The 19,578-nt window shown below is 29.6% G+C and overlaps 1 protein-coding gene across 1 annotated transcript; it reads right to left on the bottom strand.

Annotated features, from left to right (window-relative positions):
* Positions 1-12,528: 12,528 nt before the first annotated feature.
* LOC117913989 (protein ACCELERATED CELL DEATH 6-like) lies at positions 12,529-15,992 on the bottom strand. Its single transcript, XM_034829141.1, has 3 exons — positions 15,233-15,992; positions 14,623-15,155; positions 12,529-13,252 (listed from the first exon to the last, which is right to left on the bottom strand). Exons 1-3 carry the CDS (start codon positions 15,924-15,926, stop codon positions 12,704-12,706), a joined length of 1,776 nt encoding a protein of 591 aa, XP_034685032.1. The 5' UTR covers positions 15,927-15,992; the 3' UTR covers positions 12,529-12,703.
* Positions 15,993-19,578: the final 3,586 nt, after the last annotated feature.

The following is a 19,578-nucleotide window of genomic DNA, read 5'->3' as shown; positions in this document are numbered from 1 at the left end:
TTTATTTGATAGATTTTTTTTTCTAAAATTTCAATAAATAAAAAAATTATTAATATTTTTTAAATAACATTTTTTAGACATAATAATTTTTAAATTTTTAGAAAACTAAAATTATAATCCTATTTAAATGAGAAATCTAACACTATCAAATTAAAATAAATAAATATTTTTTAATAATAAAAAATTACTAATATTTTTTAAATGGGAGTTTTTAGACATAATAATTTTTAAATTTTTTTAAAAACTAAAATAATAATCCTATTCAAATGAGAAATCTAATATTATCAAATTAAAATAAATATAAATTTTTTAATAATAAAAAAATTAATAATATCTTTTAAATAGGATTTTTTAGACATAATAATTTTTAAATTTTTAGAGAACTAAAATAATAATCCTATTCAAATGAGAAATCTAACATTATCAAATTAAAATAAATATATATTTTTTAATTATAATTTTTACTAAAAAAAAATATTATGGTTAGGTATGGAGGTAGGGACATTTATAAACACTAAAAAAAAAAAAAACCCCAATTTTATGACACTATCGTAATAATAAAATAACTAAATTTTAAATTGAAACAATTATTTGAATTCTAAAATCAATCTATCTTTGTTTATGATTCTATATAATAAATAAATTATTTATAGGAAAAAAAATACTAAAGTAAAATTTCATAGTTTAACTGTACACACATAAAAAACGAATTAGAGAATTAATTTTTTATTCCAAAGAATATCTCATAAAAGTTTTCACAATATTATTTTAAAAATATAAATTTATTGATATTTTTTTTTGTGTGTATTTGTTTTATTTTGAATTTGAATGGTTATTTTTTATTGATTGTACTTTATTTTCGTTTATAGTATGAAACTTAATTCAAGAGAAATTGAATGAATTAAAATATTAAACCAAGTTGAAATATAACTAATGTGATAATCACATTTCATTTTATTTGTTAATTTTTTTTTATAAATCCAAATTTGAATAAACTTTTGCTCAAAAATTCAGTTCTTGCCGAGTAGAAACCTTCTTTGTATTGGCAAACAAACTAAATTTTCAATTTTTTAAAAAGTTTTTTAACGAAATAATTATACAAGTATAGAGAGAGAGTAAAGTAAACGAATGCCAAAGAGAGAAAGTAATTTTCGAATGAAAAGAGAGCAGTTTTGGAGAGAGAAAGGGAGCCATTTTTATCCACCTCATCAGTCCACCAACAAAGAGATTTTTAAAGTCAAAATTTTAAATTATACAAGTATCAAATTTTCTTTTTCTTTTTTTTTTTTTAAATAAAAAATTTGGGAGAAAATTTGGGTGATTATGGAAATGGAAACTATTGTTGTGGGCTTTTTGATTGATTTTATTCTTCAGTTGATAACCCACAAGTTAGGCCCTTATCTTTCCAAACTCTATTGACACAAGGTAATTTTGGATTATCTCTCATTTAAAAAATTTTTTTTTTGTTTGGTTCCCTAGAAAATATAGGGAGAAAAGCAGTTGAAATTATCAACCCTAAACCTAATCCTTAATAATGTTTTAACATGCAAGACCTCTATTTTTTTTCTTTCCATTTTTGACATCTTATCTTCTATTTTTTCTATTTTGTTTCCTAGAAAATGCAAGGAAAAAATTATAGAAATATGCAACTCTAAATCTAATACTGGGTTATTTGTTTAAACTTTTCTTATATTGTATAGAATTTTTTAACATCTAGTTCACTCTAAAATAGGTTTTCCTCAAATTCTGGTTTCCTTGTTTTAGATCTTGAAAACAACTTTCTGGTTTTATTGTTGTGGTGTTTTTACGCACCTCTGTCTGTTTTGTTAAGTCGTCCATGTCAACTTTCCTCAGTCTGTTTGGTTGTCTACAAAATTGAGGAAAGAATTTTTATTTTCTTTGGGAAATACAATATCAGAAAACTAAACAATTTACATACAAAACATAAACATAACTTGGAATAGGGGAGAACAACACGCAACAGGACGAAGCTGAGACTGAAAAAGACAGAAAACAAAGGCTTGTACATTTGTTTAGAGGGACAGCTACTGCAACAATAATAATCAGCTTGCCAACAAATCAGTGATGACAGTTTGACAAATGGTAAAAATAAAAATAAAAATAAAAAGAGAAAGTGAAGTTACAAAAAAACCTTACATTATGGCTTTTATAGTATAAAGATATGCACGTCTCCATCATCTATATTTTATTTCTTTGCCATTTTTCCCCAAATTTTTTAACATTGAACAAATTTTTGCGGTCTTAATACATTTTCTTTTGAGCTTAGCCTCGTACTTATTCCTTTATACAATTGTTTGAGCCTTCCTCATTAAGTGTGTACATGCATTCGTATGGAGCATCTGAGCAAATGCATGTGGCTACGAATTGCACTGAATCATCAGCTTTTTATTGCAGAGATATGACCCTGACCCAGCAGCAAAGGCAGCTGCAGCGACTGTCCTGGCATCAAAGTTGGGCTCAGATTCAGGCTTAAAAGTGTATGTAGGAGATGAATCTCAGCTAAATGTCTCACTAGGGAAAAGCAATGATGTAGAAGTTGTACAATCTAGTGGGATGCAAAATAGAAAGCAGTTGCAGACCAGATCCAGTAACCCAGGCAGTCCTGCATTACACCATTCTGATGAAATACCGAATAATGCTGGGACTGAGGGTCTTGGAATTTCTAATCATGATTAGTTGGTTGTTGAGCATCATACTCACAATGGAGCTCGAATTGCTGCATTTCCTGCTGGGGGAGGATCCAACACAATCTCATGCACTTATATGTGGAAACTATCATATGCATAATTAATGTAGGTGAAGTGAGGTCCTCATCCTCACAAAATGTATTTCTGCTTCAGGGTTACTTTTGTTTATCATTACTTTTGTCCCTCACGTCCCCTACTGTTAATTTTGTTACTTGAAGAGTTGAGTACCACTATCGAAGTAGTTATGTCCTATCTTCGTTTTTGTTATTTGAAGAGCTGAGTACCACTACTGAAGTAGTTTTGTCCTGTCTTCGTTTTTGTGCAGGACTTGCCCGGAAGGAGGATTTCCCACCCATAGGGAGAATTGTGTTTTGGGCCCAGTTGGGCCCAAAAATTAATAAAAGATCCTCATAAATTCCATATTTAAGCCCAACACCTAAAGAAAGTTTACAAATTGAAAAGAAGGATATGAAACATTCAATTTTCCGAAAATGCCCTTTATTGTCAAAAAGAAAAAGAAAACAACTAATTTCCTACTCTCTTTCCTTCTTTTTTTCCCTCTCTCTTTCATCATTCACCTTATCTTTTTCTCTCACATATTAATTGGTGGGACATGTAAATTAATTCTTTTCTAGACAAGTGTTACTATTTTCATCAATTATTTTTCTCCCAAAAACCATGCCTAATAAATTAAATATTGGAAATCAATGGTTGAAAAGGATTATTATTATATTTTTAAAGTAAATATTTTTTAAATACCTCATAAATTTTTTTTTAAACTTACAAAATATATAATAAATATTTTTTAAACACCTTAAAAAATATTATTATTCTTTTTTATCCAATATATATATAAATATCTTTAAGGTTGTAGACAATTATTTGAATATTTTCTCTATTTTTTGGACAATACATTGATATTGTTTTAATATATTATTTTGTAACATGATCATTTTTAACTAATGGTGATAATTAATTTTTAATTGAATAATGTATTATAACTTAATAATTTGAAAAATATTCAAATGCCCTTTTAAATCTAAAATAGATGTGGACTTGACATGATTTAAATTATTAAAGGATGATGTCATTAAGTCAAGCAAATGTATCATATTAAGAGATGTGTATGTAAATTATATCATAATTATCTCTTTTTTTTATTTTTTTTCCTCGTACATGATATCTTTTGTATAAAGTTTTGTAGATGAAAAATAACAAAATCTTTTGTTATGTAAAGAGGCATAACAACACATTAAAATTGAAAAGAGAATATAATGGAACACAAATTAGTTGAAAATCACTTTAAATAAGGATATAATAGAAAACATATAAATGTAAGAAAAAACAAGTTTAGATGAAATTTAAAATAAAAAATCAAAGAAAATAAATTAAAAGTAATAATATAAAAATCGTAGAATCTTTAAAACTATAATTACAACAAAAAAATTATTTTAAATTAACTTGATAATTTAAATTAATGATTTTTTATAAAAAAAATTACAAATGTTACAAAGATAATTTTTTATCCTTTTTAATTCTATTTAAATATGATTTTTTTTAATATCTACTAACATTATGTTTATAAAGGTAAAATAGTAAAAATATATATTTCATTCCGTTTACTTGTAATAAACACTTTAAATGTAATTAATTTTAATTTTATTTCCTATGTTTTAATTTTGGTAGAGAAGATCTAAATGACATAGTTTGGTAAAAAATATTCATAATTTTTCCTCAACAGTTATTATATGTTGTTTATATTGTCTTAAGTTATTTGAAACAATGACATTAATGTGTTATCCATTTATATTAATTTGATTTCACAAAAAAAAGGTAATACCTAAATATTATGGTTAATTTTCCTTTATATAGGATGTAAATGTAGTAAGAAAAAATATTGTTAAAACTACTTAAATGAAATATGCAATTACAAATTTTGGATAATGAAATTTAAAATTTAAAATTAAAACATTTTTTAGGTGAAGGAATGTGTGAGGGAAAAGTGTTCAATCCTTAGGTGACAAGAAAAAAAAAAGTTCAGAATTGATTAAAATCTTGCATAAAGGATAACCTTGTACACCCTTGTATAATTAGTACATTTACCCCATACAGTTAGTACATTGCTTTATATAGTGAGTGGAATACTCTTTTATAGTTAGTGTAACACCCTTATATAATAGTGCAAATTTCATAAACAATTTATGGGTAACAAAGAAAATAAAGAAATGATTCAAAATTAACTAAAATCTTTCACAAATGGTAGCCTTGTACACCCTTGTACACTTAGTATATTTCCCTTGTACAGTTAGTGTAACATTATTGTACAATGGTGCAATATATCCCTCTTAAGTTGTGTGTCCACGTAAGTATATTAATCTTATTTCTAATGGTTTGGCTAACAAAATGGTGGATGAATTAGGATTAAATTTTTTTTCCTAAACATTATTACTAAGAAAAGTATCGAAATTTCCATGTGAAAGTTAAATAAATTGCATGACATAGGTATGCAATCTATGGGTGACAAGGAAAATGAAAAAGTGATTCAAAATCGATTAAATTTTTTTATAGATGGTAACCTTGTACACCCTTGTACACTTAGTACATTTTCCTTGTACACTTAGTACATTTCCCTTGTATAATTAGTGTAATACCATTGTACAATATATCTATCCTAAGTAATGTGTTCATGTAGGTGTGTTAACCATATTTCTAATGGTTAAACTAATAAAAGGATTGATGAATTAGAGTTAGTTTTTTTTTTTCCCAAACATCATTACTGGGAAAAGTATCGGAATTTCCATATGGGAGTTAAATAAAGTGCATGACATGAGTATGCAATTTGTGGGTGACAAGGAAAATAAAGGAGTGGTTCAAAATAGATTGAAATTTTTTATAAATGGTAATCTTATACACTACTTGTGCACTTAGTACATTTTCCTTATACAGTTAGTAAATACTTTTGTATAGTGACACAAATTTCATATCCCTGTAGTACATATATGCTTATATATGTATTAAACATAATTCTAGTAGTTTGATTAAAAAAATGACGAAAAACTTCAATCCAATTTTTTTATGAACATATTACATTTTTGTGAAAAAAATATACAATTGACCAATTTCTTTATTTAATTGTGAACATATTATATTTTAAAAATAAAAAAGAATAATTAATAAATGAAATTTAATTCTTTTTATTATCTTAGTATTAAACAACGTCTTCAATTTTCATTTTTAAAAATATTTTTCATTTTTTTAATTAAATGTATTTTCAAAAAAAGACAATATAGAAAATAAAAATAATTTTTAAAAATAAAAAATAATAAAAACTAGAAAAAATATTTTAAAACCAAACTCATACATAATCTATATAATTTTTAACTACTTGTTTTTATTTAAAATGAGTAAACATATCATTTAACCCTTTTGTATGAGAAAAAAATCAATCTATACTATACTATGTATTGATATAATCCATTTTTAAATACGAAAACATTTTAGTTGGATATTTAAAATAAAAACTCTTCATCTATCCTCTTTCTCTCTTTTTCTTTTTTCTCATTTCAATAAATTTTCAATTAATTCAAATCATTAAAAAAATTCCTTAATAAACAAATTTGGAACATTTATATAACTTATTACAAAAGTCTATGTTCAAAAAATTATTAAAATATGGAAAGAAAAAGATTAAAAAAAAAACTTTAAACTTTTTATTTTATAATAATAAAAAAAATGAACTTTAAAATACTTTTTAGTATAAAAGAAAAAAAATAGTAAATATATTTATTTTAAATAGTGTTTTAATCATTAAATTATTTACTTGTAAAATGTAAAAAATAATTTTTATTCATTTAAATTAATATTTTTTTCAAAAGTATGTTCCAAAATAATTTTTGAATCATTAATATGATTTTTATTTATTTATAATTTAAAAATAGAAAATAATGCTGATTTTTCAATTATTTTAAAGGAATTTAAAAAATAATAAAAAATAAAAAAATGATTAAATAAATGAGAATTTTATGGTGGGGCATGTAAAGAGTGGTGGTATAATGACAAAATGATGAGTGTAAGTAAAAAGGGATATTTTTTTCTTTTCGAACCTTATATCCTTACAATCAATTATAGGTGTTTGGAGGATCTTTTATTAATTTTTGGGCCCAGCTGGGCCAAAACACAATTCTCCCTTTCCCATATGTAACTTATTACTGCCCACGCTGTCATGCCTGAATCGATCAAAGCAAGCGGAAGAGCATACCTCTCGTTCCAATTCTCCAAGAGCAGGCAGTGCTGATGGAATCAGCAATGCTCCTGGTTCTGAGTGATGGCACTCTCACAAGCAGCAGCCTAGTAAGAATTGCTTCTGAGATTGAGGAAGTAGTTGAGAAAGCTGCTCCTGAAAATCCAGTTAAAGAGGAAGACTAGTGTGGAATCGCCAAGTCTGGTTTGGGATATTGTTTTCTTTTGTTTGCCTTTATATCATCCTGGTTTGTGAGCCATATTGAGTGCTGGAATCGCATTGAGTTTGCTTCTTGTCTGCTTCTGTAACAAAAGATTGTTTGAGATTCCCTATTACAAACAAACTTCGAACTTAGGGTACATGGATCAATGGTGATAATTCTTTACTTGACACAAAACATTACAAAATTAATAGGTTTAGATTGAGATTAATTATGTTCATGTTGTATTCATGTCAACCTACTTAACCCAAACACTAACACAAACACAAACACAATCAGTTTTGACCTATATTCATATAATTGTAAATTCTGTTTTTTTTTTATATTTAAATAACAGGGTTTTATCGAGAACATATTAAATATTTAAATTTATATTTATTTTGATTCAAATCCTTGAACAGGTTAAATGAGTGATAATTAATTACATTATTGGATTTCTAATGCACTAATTATTTATATTGTAGTAATTGTAGTAAGGGTCAACTTTGCCAACACAGCATATCACTTGGATATATGCCTTGACTACAGCAAGATACAAGCTATGTACCCCATAATCCGAGTGAGCAAGCATCATCCCTCAAGGTGAGTATTTGCTCCTAAACTGCCTACATAATGGTTTATAATAAACTACACGGTAATGGTAGTTGGAAGTCTAAAAGCAGATGTTATTAAAAAGGAAATACCTACTGCCATTTGTTAGCAAGATTGTGCGAGGGGTGGTTGAAATTCCTGTAGGCTTTCTTCCTCCTAAGTTTCAAATGTATGATGGGAAAAGAGATCCAGTACGCAAACATTTGATGCACTTTCGCCGAGTCATGACTTTTTGTTCAAGGAAATGAAGCCCTTTTGTGTAGAACCTTTTCTTCTAGCATTCAAGGCAGCATTAATATTGTTCCACAACCTACTGTCAAAATGCATCTCTTTTTTTTTTTTTTTCAGTTATGTACTTGTTAATTTTGCAGTATCTATGCTCAGCTCGGTAAATGAACCCAAGTACCAATGCCCTAGTTGGTTTTAACGGGCAAGGAGTTAATGCTCAAGGACAAGTCTACTTACTAGTAAGTGTTGGTTTATGGAAAGGGGAAGCTTCTATTATATGGTTGTCATTTGAACTAAAAAATGCAGGAGCTATATATCAGGGCGTGGTTACAAAATGTTTGACAAGCTACTCTAACAAACAATGGAAACATATATCAATAATATGTTAGTTAAGAGCCAATAGAATCAAGATCATTGTTAGCATCTTAAAGAGAGTTTTGCCATCCTTGACACTTATGAGAAGAAACTAAATCGTAAAAAATGTGTTCGAAGCTCGTAGTAATGACAAGTTATTAGGTTTTCTAGCCAACCAAAGGGGTAAAGAGGTCAATTTGATTTAGATAAGGGCACTATTAGATTTGATATCCCTAAATAGCTACACCATAGAGGTTCATCTCAAGAAGCTTTGATAGATGCTTTCCATTTTTCAAGAATCTCACCAAATTAGGAAATGTTTGAATTGAAGAATGCAAAAGAACATTTTTTTTCAACTAAAAAGTACTTATCAACTTCCCTCATCTTGACTTACCTTTAGGTTGGTAACAAGTTGCCTTTACACTTGCTATTTCCTTGAATGCAGTTAACATTGTTTTAAGCAAAGAACACAAACCAAATCATCTGTTGATTGCTTCAATCACAAGGGTGCATTTACAATCTTAGGGATTTAGATCTAAGGCAACTGAAGCATTTAAAACATAAATACTTAGATCTAGGGCTAAAAAACTTTACCTTGTATCTAAATGTTCCCAAATAAAATCCTATTGGTGAAGTGGATCTTAGATACCAAGGGATCTTTTACCCAATGACTCTCTCTTGGATCTTGGAACTAGAGAAAGGTGAGCTTCTCTCTCCTTAAGGTTGGAGGTTAGGGCTCTCTCCCTGAAGACAATTGATTAGGGTGTCTAATCCCAAACACCTAAGAGGGTTTATTAAGACTTCCTTATAGGCTTAAGTGACTTGGATCCATCTTGGATTTGGGTTACTTAATCTAGCCCACTAAATCCTAATTAATTAATTAGTTCTATTGAGTTTCAATTAATTAATTAACTTAATCTAGAAAGATTATTCATAAGTTCCTATGAAACCTTGCATTTTACAAAAATGTCTTCATGCACACATATGAATAAAAACCTATAAATCTTTGAAAATAATGTGTCATTAAGGGATGTGAGCTCAAACGGGGACCATTAGGACCATAGGAAAATATTGGCTCTCTCAGAATCCAACTAAGAAGTTGACTTAACATCCTACCATAGAGAATCAATTACACTCTAATATCCTATGATATTAGATCGAAAAAAAAAAAACTCAGATTTGAGATCTACGTATCACTACATGCAAGCTTCTCATGAATTGGTGTTTGTAACCTAATGAAGTAAATGTTATAATCCTCTTAAGATTACCTCTATAATTTTTAAGTCTTAAATCCTACTCTACTACAACAAGAGCATGTGTCAAATTCCACTAAAGGAATTACTACAACCATAAACTTCATGATCACAAGTTCCTAGGATCACCTAATGAAACGTTCTATCTTAAACCTATAAGATATCATAGTGTTTATCTTGAGAATACCTAGTGTCACCTACCTTAATCAATAGTGAGCTAATCTATGGGGAATATATTGTTGGGATAGAGACCTTAAAAGCAAGACATGGTATAACAAAGATAGACTTAAGTTTCCACTAATTTATCCATTATTTTCTTTTATATTAATTTGATCATTCAAGCTTGCATCACTTGCATTATACGTGACTTAGGTGCATTAAGAGTTGTGGAAAGATCTAAGTCATGGTTCCTTGCAAGATTGATAAGTTGTTCACAATTAGTTCATGGACTTAGGTAATCCATTTGAGGTTGTAGTGCATTGCCTCCCAATTCGAGAGATGATTTATCTTGGTCATTGGGATGAGTTTCCCATGCTGAGTGTATTAGTGTGTATGGTTACACATTAGACTGAACCTACGGTGAATCATGACATCGACTATTAGATAGTCATAATTCACCAAGCCACTATATTATATGAACTCTCAACCTTAAGAGGATATGCAGTATGTACTAAAGTCATCAAGAGGCTTTCACCTATGTGTGAGACCTTAAGGTGGTCATATATTTCCTATGGATTAGGTTATTGTTGATAGAGACTAATGGTAACATGTATTCTCAATAAAGACACCATAATATCTTATGAGATTGAAATAGTTTGTCACCTTGGGTGATCCTAAGGACTTGTGATCATGAAATTTATGGCGTTGCAATAATTTCTTAAGTAAAATTTGACATATACTCTTATGAGTTAGAGTATGTTATTGATCACATAGTAGGAGGATCTGTAACTCAAGAATTGTAGAGGTAATCTTGAGAAGATGATAGCATATACCTTGTTAGATTACAGGCACCGGTTTATGGGAAGTTTGGATGCATTGGATAGTAGGTAACAAACTCGAGTTTTCTATCTCAATATAATATTATAGGGTATTGGAGTGTAGTTGATTATCTGTAGTTGGATGTGGAGTTAGAATTAAAGTCAATATTTTCCTATGGGTCTCAATGGTCATAGCTCGAGTTCATATTCTTAGGTGACACAATGTTTGAGGGTTAGTTGGGATATTTATTCACATGCATGCCTAAAACCGTTTTGATTAGGGATGACAATGAGGCAAGTTCAGGGCGAGTTGCCCTAATCCCAATCCCATCTCATTTATTTATATCTATTTTGATCACTGCTTAAAAAAAACATTTAAAGAAGATGTCATGAGTATAGGAAATTCCTATACATGCCTCGTTTAAAAATTTTCAACATTTTTCAATTTTTTTATTTTTAAAAATTTTAAAATATTAAGCATAAGTATATTTTATAAATAAATAAATATTTATAATTTATTTTTATGAAAATTAACATTTTATTTATGTTTAAAAAGTTGAAAAAAAAAAATCAAATCAAATAATTTTTTTATTTAAAATTATATATAATTGGGACGAGACAGGACAAAGTCATAACCGAACCAACCCTAAACCTATCTCGGGTTTTTAAAAACTTCCTAAACCCACCTCAAACTTGTTCATATTTATCCAAAATCCTTCCCATTAGGGGCGAGGTAGGACGGGTACTTGAAAAAACTTGCTTCTTTCTTCATAGTTTTGAAAAAAATGTATGGTTGCATAGGAGTTTATTAATGTTATTTATGGATTGGGCTAGTTGTTTAATTTGAACCCAATAGGGCTAATTAATCAATTAAGATCCAAGTAGGTTGGATTAAGTAACCCAATAGGGTTAATTAATCAAAGGTGGCATAAGACGGATCGGAAGATCAAGTGTCTCAAACTTAGGTCTTCGGATAATGTCTTGTAACAACAACACATGCCTATTGTCATAGTCTTTAATATTCTCTTTAGTTTGCTAGTGATATTTAACAATAAGGGTAGGTTAACTAGAAAAGTTACAAGGGTCGAAATATATCATTTTAACATATATCAAGTCATGCTTTTCAGTGTATATACATATATATACTCTTTTTCTTTGTTTCTTCTTTAATTTGTTTTTCCAATTTTTTTCCTTCTTCTTTTTCCCGTATATCAATTTGCATTAATCTATGAATTCATGTTCTTAATATTTTTCCCATGCAAAATATAATTTTTTTTAAAATATTTAAACCACTTTTTTTAATTTTTTTTTATTTTCCCTATTTTTCTTATATTTTGTATAAAAATTTAAAATAATTTTTTTGTTGGATATTTTTTTTAAAATGTTTTTCCATGGTTTTATGCAATTTTTTCAAAGGCATTTTGCAAAAGAAACTGAATTAATACGTTTTTTTGAATTAAAATACACCATTATGTCTTCTCAAACATGGATGATATGTTGTGGAAAGTGTTTTGCCTCATAGCCAAATGTTTGGTCCATGTTGAGGCAATGTTAGTACCAAATAAAAACATACAAAGATGCTAATATGAAAATTGTAACAAATAAAACCTAAAAAGTTTTTATATTTTATTAATTTTAAAATAAAATTTATACAAATTTTAAAATAAAAACCAGTGAAAATAACTTTTATTTATCTTCGAAAAATTGTTCTTTGTTTCACTTTATTTTTAAAAACTATTTTTAAAAAACAACAAAACAATGTTAGGAATTTTTAAAAACGATATTTTATTTTTAAAAACAGAAAACCGTTTTTAATTCACACAACCAAACAAACTCTAAATTTCTACCACCAACAAGCAATTCATGACTTGAATTTTTATTTTTATTGATTTTATTTTCCACCTTTTCATGACAAATTTAATAGAGTGACTTTTAGCATGGTCATTATCAATGGTCATTTGAAGCGATAATCTCGGTTTTATTCAAACTAAAGCCTCTAACAAGGCATAATTAAATAAAGTAGCAAACAATAAATTAAAGTTTTACTTGCACAAATCACACACTAGTTGAAAGTAATTAAGATACAAGCTGCATATACAAGGAAAATAGGTAAAGGTACCTAAACAAAAAGATCATTGGTTCTTTTTTTTCCCAAGTAGTTTAAATTCAAGAAAAAATGCGAGGAAAAAGCAAGAGCACAAGATACAAGTGAAGATCGCAGGGCCCGAGGAATGTGGTAAAACAGCATACAACCCAGTCGTGAAAGCGATCACCATTGCTCCCATGCCAAGCATGGTGAAAGAAAAGGCCCAAAGGAAGTGTTTTCGAAGGACAGTTTCATCGTCATGCACAGTCATAAAAAAATGAAGGAAGACAGCAGATACTGAGAGCACCAGGGCAATGGTATCGGTCACAACAAATGTCCTGAAAGCTGTTTTCCTTGTTAAAATTGCCATGCCATCATCCCCATTGTAACCACCGGGCAAGGTGAAACCCGCCGCAAAAGTTACCGTTGTTATAAGTGCGGAAACTATCAAATGGGCTTCGCCTCTATGCTTTAGTTCAGAGATGTATTTGTCTTTGAAGGCTTTGCTTTGTGTGACTTTATTTATTTGCTTAAATAATCCCTCTGCAGCCGAAGGATCATTCATCGCTATCCGAAATATCGTTAGAAATACCTCCTGAAATTGGATGTGAGGAACATCTGAGTTTAATTCAGAGTTTTTTTTGTTTTTTTTTTCACAATCACTCACTCATTGCTAGATAAACAAGTGAAAGAAAATCTAATAAAAATGACAAATGCATCTAATTAACTTGACAAACTTTTAATTAATACATCAAATCAAGATTTTTTTAATTTAAAAATGAGGTTATTTGACTAATTGTTTTGCATGTTCTCAAACTTCTTAATGAAAATAGTGCAATGAGTACCAATTTATTTAAATTTAAATATGAATATAAATGAATAAATCCAATAAATTTAGAATCCCTTTATTAATATTTTAGTAAAATAAATCAAATGGATTTGACAAAAATTAGAAAATATTTAAAAAAGAAAAAGAAAAATCACTTTAATGCTTCTTGGAAAAGCATTGGATATTCTCTCAAAAACACTTTGAAAAAATATTTTGGCTAGAAATGCTTTGTATAGAAAATGATCAAATGCACTCTTAGAGGCACGAAAAGACTTTAAAGTTTCTTTCATTTTACTTTATTTTTCAAATGTTTGAAGGGATGTTTTGTGATTTGTCTCTTGTTAAACAAAGTTTTTGTTATCACTTCATCCTTAGTTTTACTTCTTCAATCATGAAGAGTGCTTAGGAGGTGCTCAAGTCCATATTATTATTATTATTATTATTACCTTTACATTATTTTTTTATCATTACTTTTTCTTTTGTGAATTCAAATAAAGATTCCATTTCTTTTTTGTCCGAACCCTTGGCACAAACCTTAAGAAAGGTCCCTTGATAAAGATTCAATGAAAGATAAGAGTAAAACAAATTTGTTTTTTAATGGTTTCGGGAATGAAAACTGATCTGCCTTTTGGTTCTCCCCGAAAATGACCTTCCTTTTTTAAACCCATTTTTTTTGAAAGAACTTGAAAAAAGAATTAAAAAATTTAAAGGAAAAAAAATCGTATGGGTAATAGCTCCAAGACAGAAAAATTAAAAGGAAACCAAAATCAGATTTGTTTTTTTATCCTATTCACCTGTTAGTACTTTCAAAAGAATGATAAATAATAACAAAAAACAATTTCAAAAAAGGAATATTTTTAAGATTATGTGTAATTGGTAAAAAGTGTTTAAGAAAAAAGGAAAAAATGTAAAAAATATAATTATATTTTGGAACATCGCTTTACTGAAAGAATTTAATTTTCTTCCCATTTGAATTTTTCTATAAATAATGAAATTTTTTTTTATAATTTTTTTTAGCCCTTATCTTTCCATTTCTTCTCTTGTAAATATATATTTACCCTTATCTTGTGCAGTCTGGAGGCAAAACAAGCATTTATCAAATAAATATTATAGATGAAGTGATACGGGAGCTTTACCTTTTCTCCTGCGGAAATGTCCTGGGCCCTCGAAATTATGTCAACAGCTGTCAAGTATTCATTATTGCAGGCCTTCTTATCGACTTTACGATCTAATACGAACACTGGATTCAGAATTTTGTTAGAAGAGAGAAGGTGGAGGGGTGTGTTTCCTTGAGCATCTTCTTCATTTACAAGCCCTCTCAATCTCAGCCAGTGATTTAAAAGGAAAGTACTGTTTTCCCCTTTTTCCATCATGGCAAAGTGACAAATATTATGGCCCTTGTCATCAACCTGCTCGCTACAATCCGGGAATTGAGATAGGAGCTCCTCTACTATTTTCCCATGATGGTGGAGTGATGCAATATGAAGGGCAGTCTTTTTCCCATCTTTGGTCCCAAGGTAGACTACACTCTTATCTGATTTCTCTAGTAATCGCCTCACTATTGTTGGATCATCACCACTCTCTGCAGCAAAGTGGAGCGGAGACCACCCATTGTCATCTACTTCTTTGGTCAGAGCGGGTTTCCATTCCAGTATCATCTCTGTGATTTCTGATAAACAAATAAATACAAAAAATTAAAAAATATATATAACAAAAAAACAAAATAAATATAAGTCCCCTAATTACCTTTGTCATTGCAGATTACAGCAGCATGCAAGGCCGTTCTACCGTTGAAACCACCGTAAGCTGGTGAATGGCAAGTGCTTATGATCATACCCACGATGTCTGTAAATCTTCTCTCAGCAGCTATGTAAAGAGGAGTCCTGCCAGAACTATTAGGACCATAGGTAAACTCCGGGTCTTCCTCAATCAATAACTTCACCACATTAGAATGCCCATATCGCACTGCCTCATGTAAGGCTGTGTCTTTCCTCTTATTTTTGGTTCTCAAAATCACCTTTTCTGCTCCAATCCCGGTTTCAATATCTACGGGAAGTGATTTTGCAGTGCGTATAAGATCTTCCAAGATCTCCAAATGCCCTTCCCTTGCTGCAAGGTGAAGCGGAGTCTCGCCTTTCAGATTTGGCCGTTGCAGTAGAGAGGAACATGAAGGCAACGTAAGGATCCGTTGCACACAGTCTAGTTTACCGAACTGGGCTGCGATGTGGAGTATTGTGTTATGGTTTGGGGTTAACTGGACTTGAAATTCATGCTCTTCAATCTTCTTGAGGTCATCGATCTTCCCCTCCGCTGCCGCCTTGTACAGACCGGCATCCATGCCTGTGATGACAGTTTGGCTGCCATCTGCATTTGCAGCCTGATATGAAATTCTGCAATCCTGCAATTCTGCGCCGTGATTGGAAGCACCCAGCTGATCCATTAAGTGTTTTTTGGACTCTTCACTCCTCTCCAACTGTAGTGAACTGAAACGAATGGAAGCAATTTATTTATGTCATTATGTTGTGACGTGCAAAGTTGTGTGGTGGAGAGAAGCTGCATTTGTCCTTTCCCCGGTCCCTTTGAATTTTTTCGTTTTTAATTTCTGTATTTTCCCTTTATTGTGATACTGCATCTCCCATCTTGACAGCTCATGTACAAGAAATGTGGAAAATTGTGGATGAAATTAACTGGCTAATAGCAACCGGATAGGGCAAGTTTGATTGATTGGATAAAGACAAAAAAAGATATATGTATATTAAGATATAATTTTTAACTTTTTTTTAATATTATAATCATAAAAAATGATTTATTAAAATATTATATTTGATAAAATATATTATACCATAACATTTTGGTTTACAATATATATATATATATATATATATATATATATATATATATAATAAGAATATACATGTAGACCCCAAAATTAATCAATTCTACCTCAGCTTTTTAGCACAATTTTTTGGCCTACTTTTACAACCATTTACCTTGCTCAAACATTCATTTTGGGATGATCTTACTGCTCATTCTTTTGTATCGTCATTCACTTTCACTGAAACATCACCCAACCCTATCCATGGGTGGGTCCTCTTCATCTTCTTCTCTTGGTTGATCACAATATCGAATAGTATTTTTTTGATGTCTTATTATTTATATTTTAGTCTTATTTATTTATAATCTTATATTTAGTCCCATTCATTTGTATTCACATTTCAATAATTTAATTTTCACAATAAACATTGAACGGTTCACAATAAATAGTTTGTAAACATTGTTAATTCAAGAACACAAAAACAAACCAATTACACACGGTACATGAGTATTTAATATGGTTCGACTAATCATGCCTATATCCATGAATAAAAAATAATCATTCCACTATACCATAGAGAATAATACAAAGGATAGAAACAAATACAATTATTGGGTTCCCGAAGCATCTCATGTTTCCTCATTCCTTATATCCATACCCCGAACCTTGACCCCCATCGCTCCATCGGGTATTTCCCTTTCTTTCTCACATCTCTTTCCACTTTGCATAGTTTCTATTAGTCCATCTTCATCTCATGACTTTTTCTTTTCATGAGCTAGAATATTTATGGAGATATTCATAATAACTTTTCTTATTTTATAAGGAAATCTAATATTACAATAATGTATCAATTTAGAAAATATTCTATACAATATTCTTTACAAAAAAAGAATCTTTACTAATTAGGAATTTGGGACACATTCCAACAATCTCCACCTTGGAGCAATCTATTAAGTCAATCTTCCAATTCTCCATGATACACTCTTTTTGTATTACATCCCGACGAGAGAGCAATTGACTCTACCTTTAACTAAAATTCTTTTTATCTTCATCTTGTGTGCTTTGTAATCATTTGCTCTTCCAGAAATCTTCAACTTGGGGCTTTGATACCAATTTGTCGTGCTAGTAGAAGTTTTCATGCAAACATTGTTAATTTAAGAACATAAAGATAAAATAATCACACACATGGTACACGAGATTTTAACATAGTTCACTAACCATGCCTATATCTAGGAGTGTAAATAAGATTGGTTCAATAGGTTTTTGGATAAAAAATGAACTGAACCAATATTTAGTTTACAAAATAAAATAAAAAATATAATAAGAATATATGTGTAGACGCCAAATTTGATCCATTCTACCTAAGTTTTCTAACTCAATTTGTAAGCCTACTTTTACACCCATTTACCTTGCTCAAATCCTGATCATTCATTTTGGGATGATCCTTACTGCCCGTTCTTTCATATCATCATTCACTTTCACTATCACTAAAACATCACCCAACCCTATCCATGGGTGGGTACTCTTCATATTCTTCCTTGGGATGTTCACAATATCGAATAATATTTTTTTGATGTCTTATTATTTATATTTTAATCTTATTTATTTATAATCTTATATTTAGTCCCATTCATTTGTATCCACATGTCAATAATTTAATTCTCATAATAGACATTCATTGGTTCAAATATTTTGTTTTGTGAGTACCACAATCTTAAAAATTTTTTCTTTCTTTTTTCATCTTAGCATTATTCACCGGTTCAAATAAACCTTTTGTTGTCACCTTATAGCCTTGTACACGTTGGCATCCATGCTCGTGACAACAATTAGACTGCCATCTCCATTTGTAGTGTGCTTTAAAATTATGCAATTGTACAATTTTGCATTGTGATTGGAAGCACCGAGCTAATCCATCAAGTGTATACTAAGCTCTTCACTCCTTTCCAACTGTAGTGAATTGAAATTGTTGTGACAACAAAAGCTTTTATGTAAACATTGTTAATTCAAGAATACAAAGATAAAACAATTATACACACGATACATGAGATTTTAATGTAGTTCAACTAACCATGCCTATATCCATGAATGAAAGAGAACCATTCCATTAAAAAAAAAAAAGATAATAACACAAATGATAGAACCAAATACAAATTATTGGGTTTTCGAAATATCTCATATTTCCTCATTCCTTATATCTATATCCAGAACCTCAAGCCCCATCGCTCCATTGGGTATTCTCATTCTTCCTCACATCTCTATCCTCACATCTCTATTCACTATGTATAGTTTCTACGAACTCATCTCTATCTCATGACCTTTTCCTTTCATGACTTAGAATATTTATAGAGATATTCATAATAATTTTCCTTATTTTATAAGGAAATCTAATATTAAAATAATGTATCAACTTAGGAAATATTATATACAACAGTCTTTACAAAAAAACAATCTTTACTAATTAGGAATTTGGGACATATTTCAACAATCTCCCCCTTGGAACAAATTCCATTAAGTCAATCTTTCATCTCTCCGTGATACATTCTTTTTGTATTACATCCTGATGAGAGAGCAATCGACTCCACCTTTAATTGAAATTCCTTTTTATCTTCATCTTGTGTGCTTTGTAATCTTTTGCACTTTTAGAAATCTTCAAGTTGATATCGGTTTGTTGTGCTAGTGGAAGTTTTCATGTAAACATTGTTAATTCAAGAGCACAAAGATAAAACAATCACACCCACGGTACATGAGATTTTAACATGGTTTGGCTAACCATACCTATATCCATGTATGAGAGAGAATCATTTCACTATACCATAGAAAATGTTACAAAGGATAGAACTAGATATAATTATTGGGTTCCTTAAAATCTCATGTTTCTCCACTCCTGTTCTTCCTCACATTTCTATCCAGTTTGTATAATCTCTATAAACCCATCTTCATCTCATGACCTTTTTCCATCATGATTTAGAATATTTACAGAGATATTCCTAATAACTTTCTTTATTTTGTAAGAAAATCTAATATTATAATAATGTATCAATTTAGGAAATATTCTATACAATACGTTTTACAAAAAAAGGAATCTTTATTAATTATGAATTTGGGACACATTCCAACATAAATGAATTGAAGCAATCTATTTATGTCATTATGTTGTGAAGTGCAAAGTACTGTAGTGGAGAGAAGGTGCATTTGTCATTTCCCTAGTCTCTTCTTTGACTTTTTTTTTTTTCATTTTTAATTTCTGTATTTTCCCTTTATTGTGATTCTGCATTTT

The sequence above is a fragment of the Vitis riparia genome, chromosome 5 (assembly GCF_004353265.1).
Source record: "Vitis riparia cultivar Riparia Gloire de Montpellier isolate 1030 chromosome 5, EGFV_Vit.rip_1.0, whole genome shotgun sequence".
Lineage (NCBI taxonomy): Eukaryota > Viridiplantae > Streptophyta > Magnoliopsida > Vitales > Vitaceae > Vitis > Vitis riparia.
Note: the sequence above shows the minus strand (reverse complement) of the source record. Positions and strands in the feature narration are given on the sequence as shown.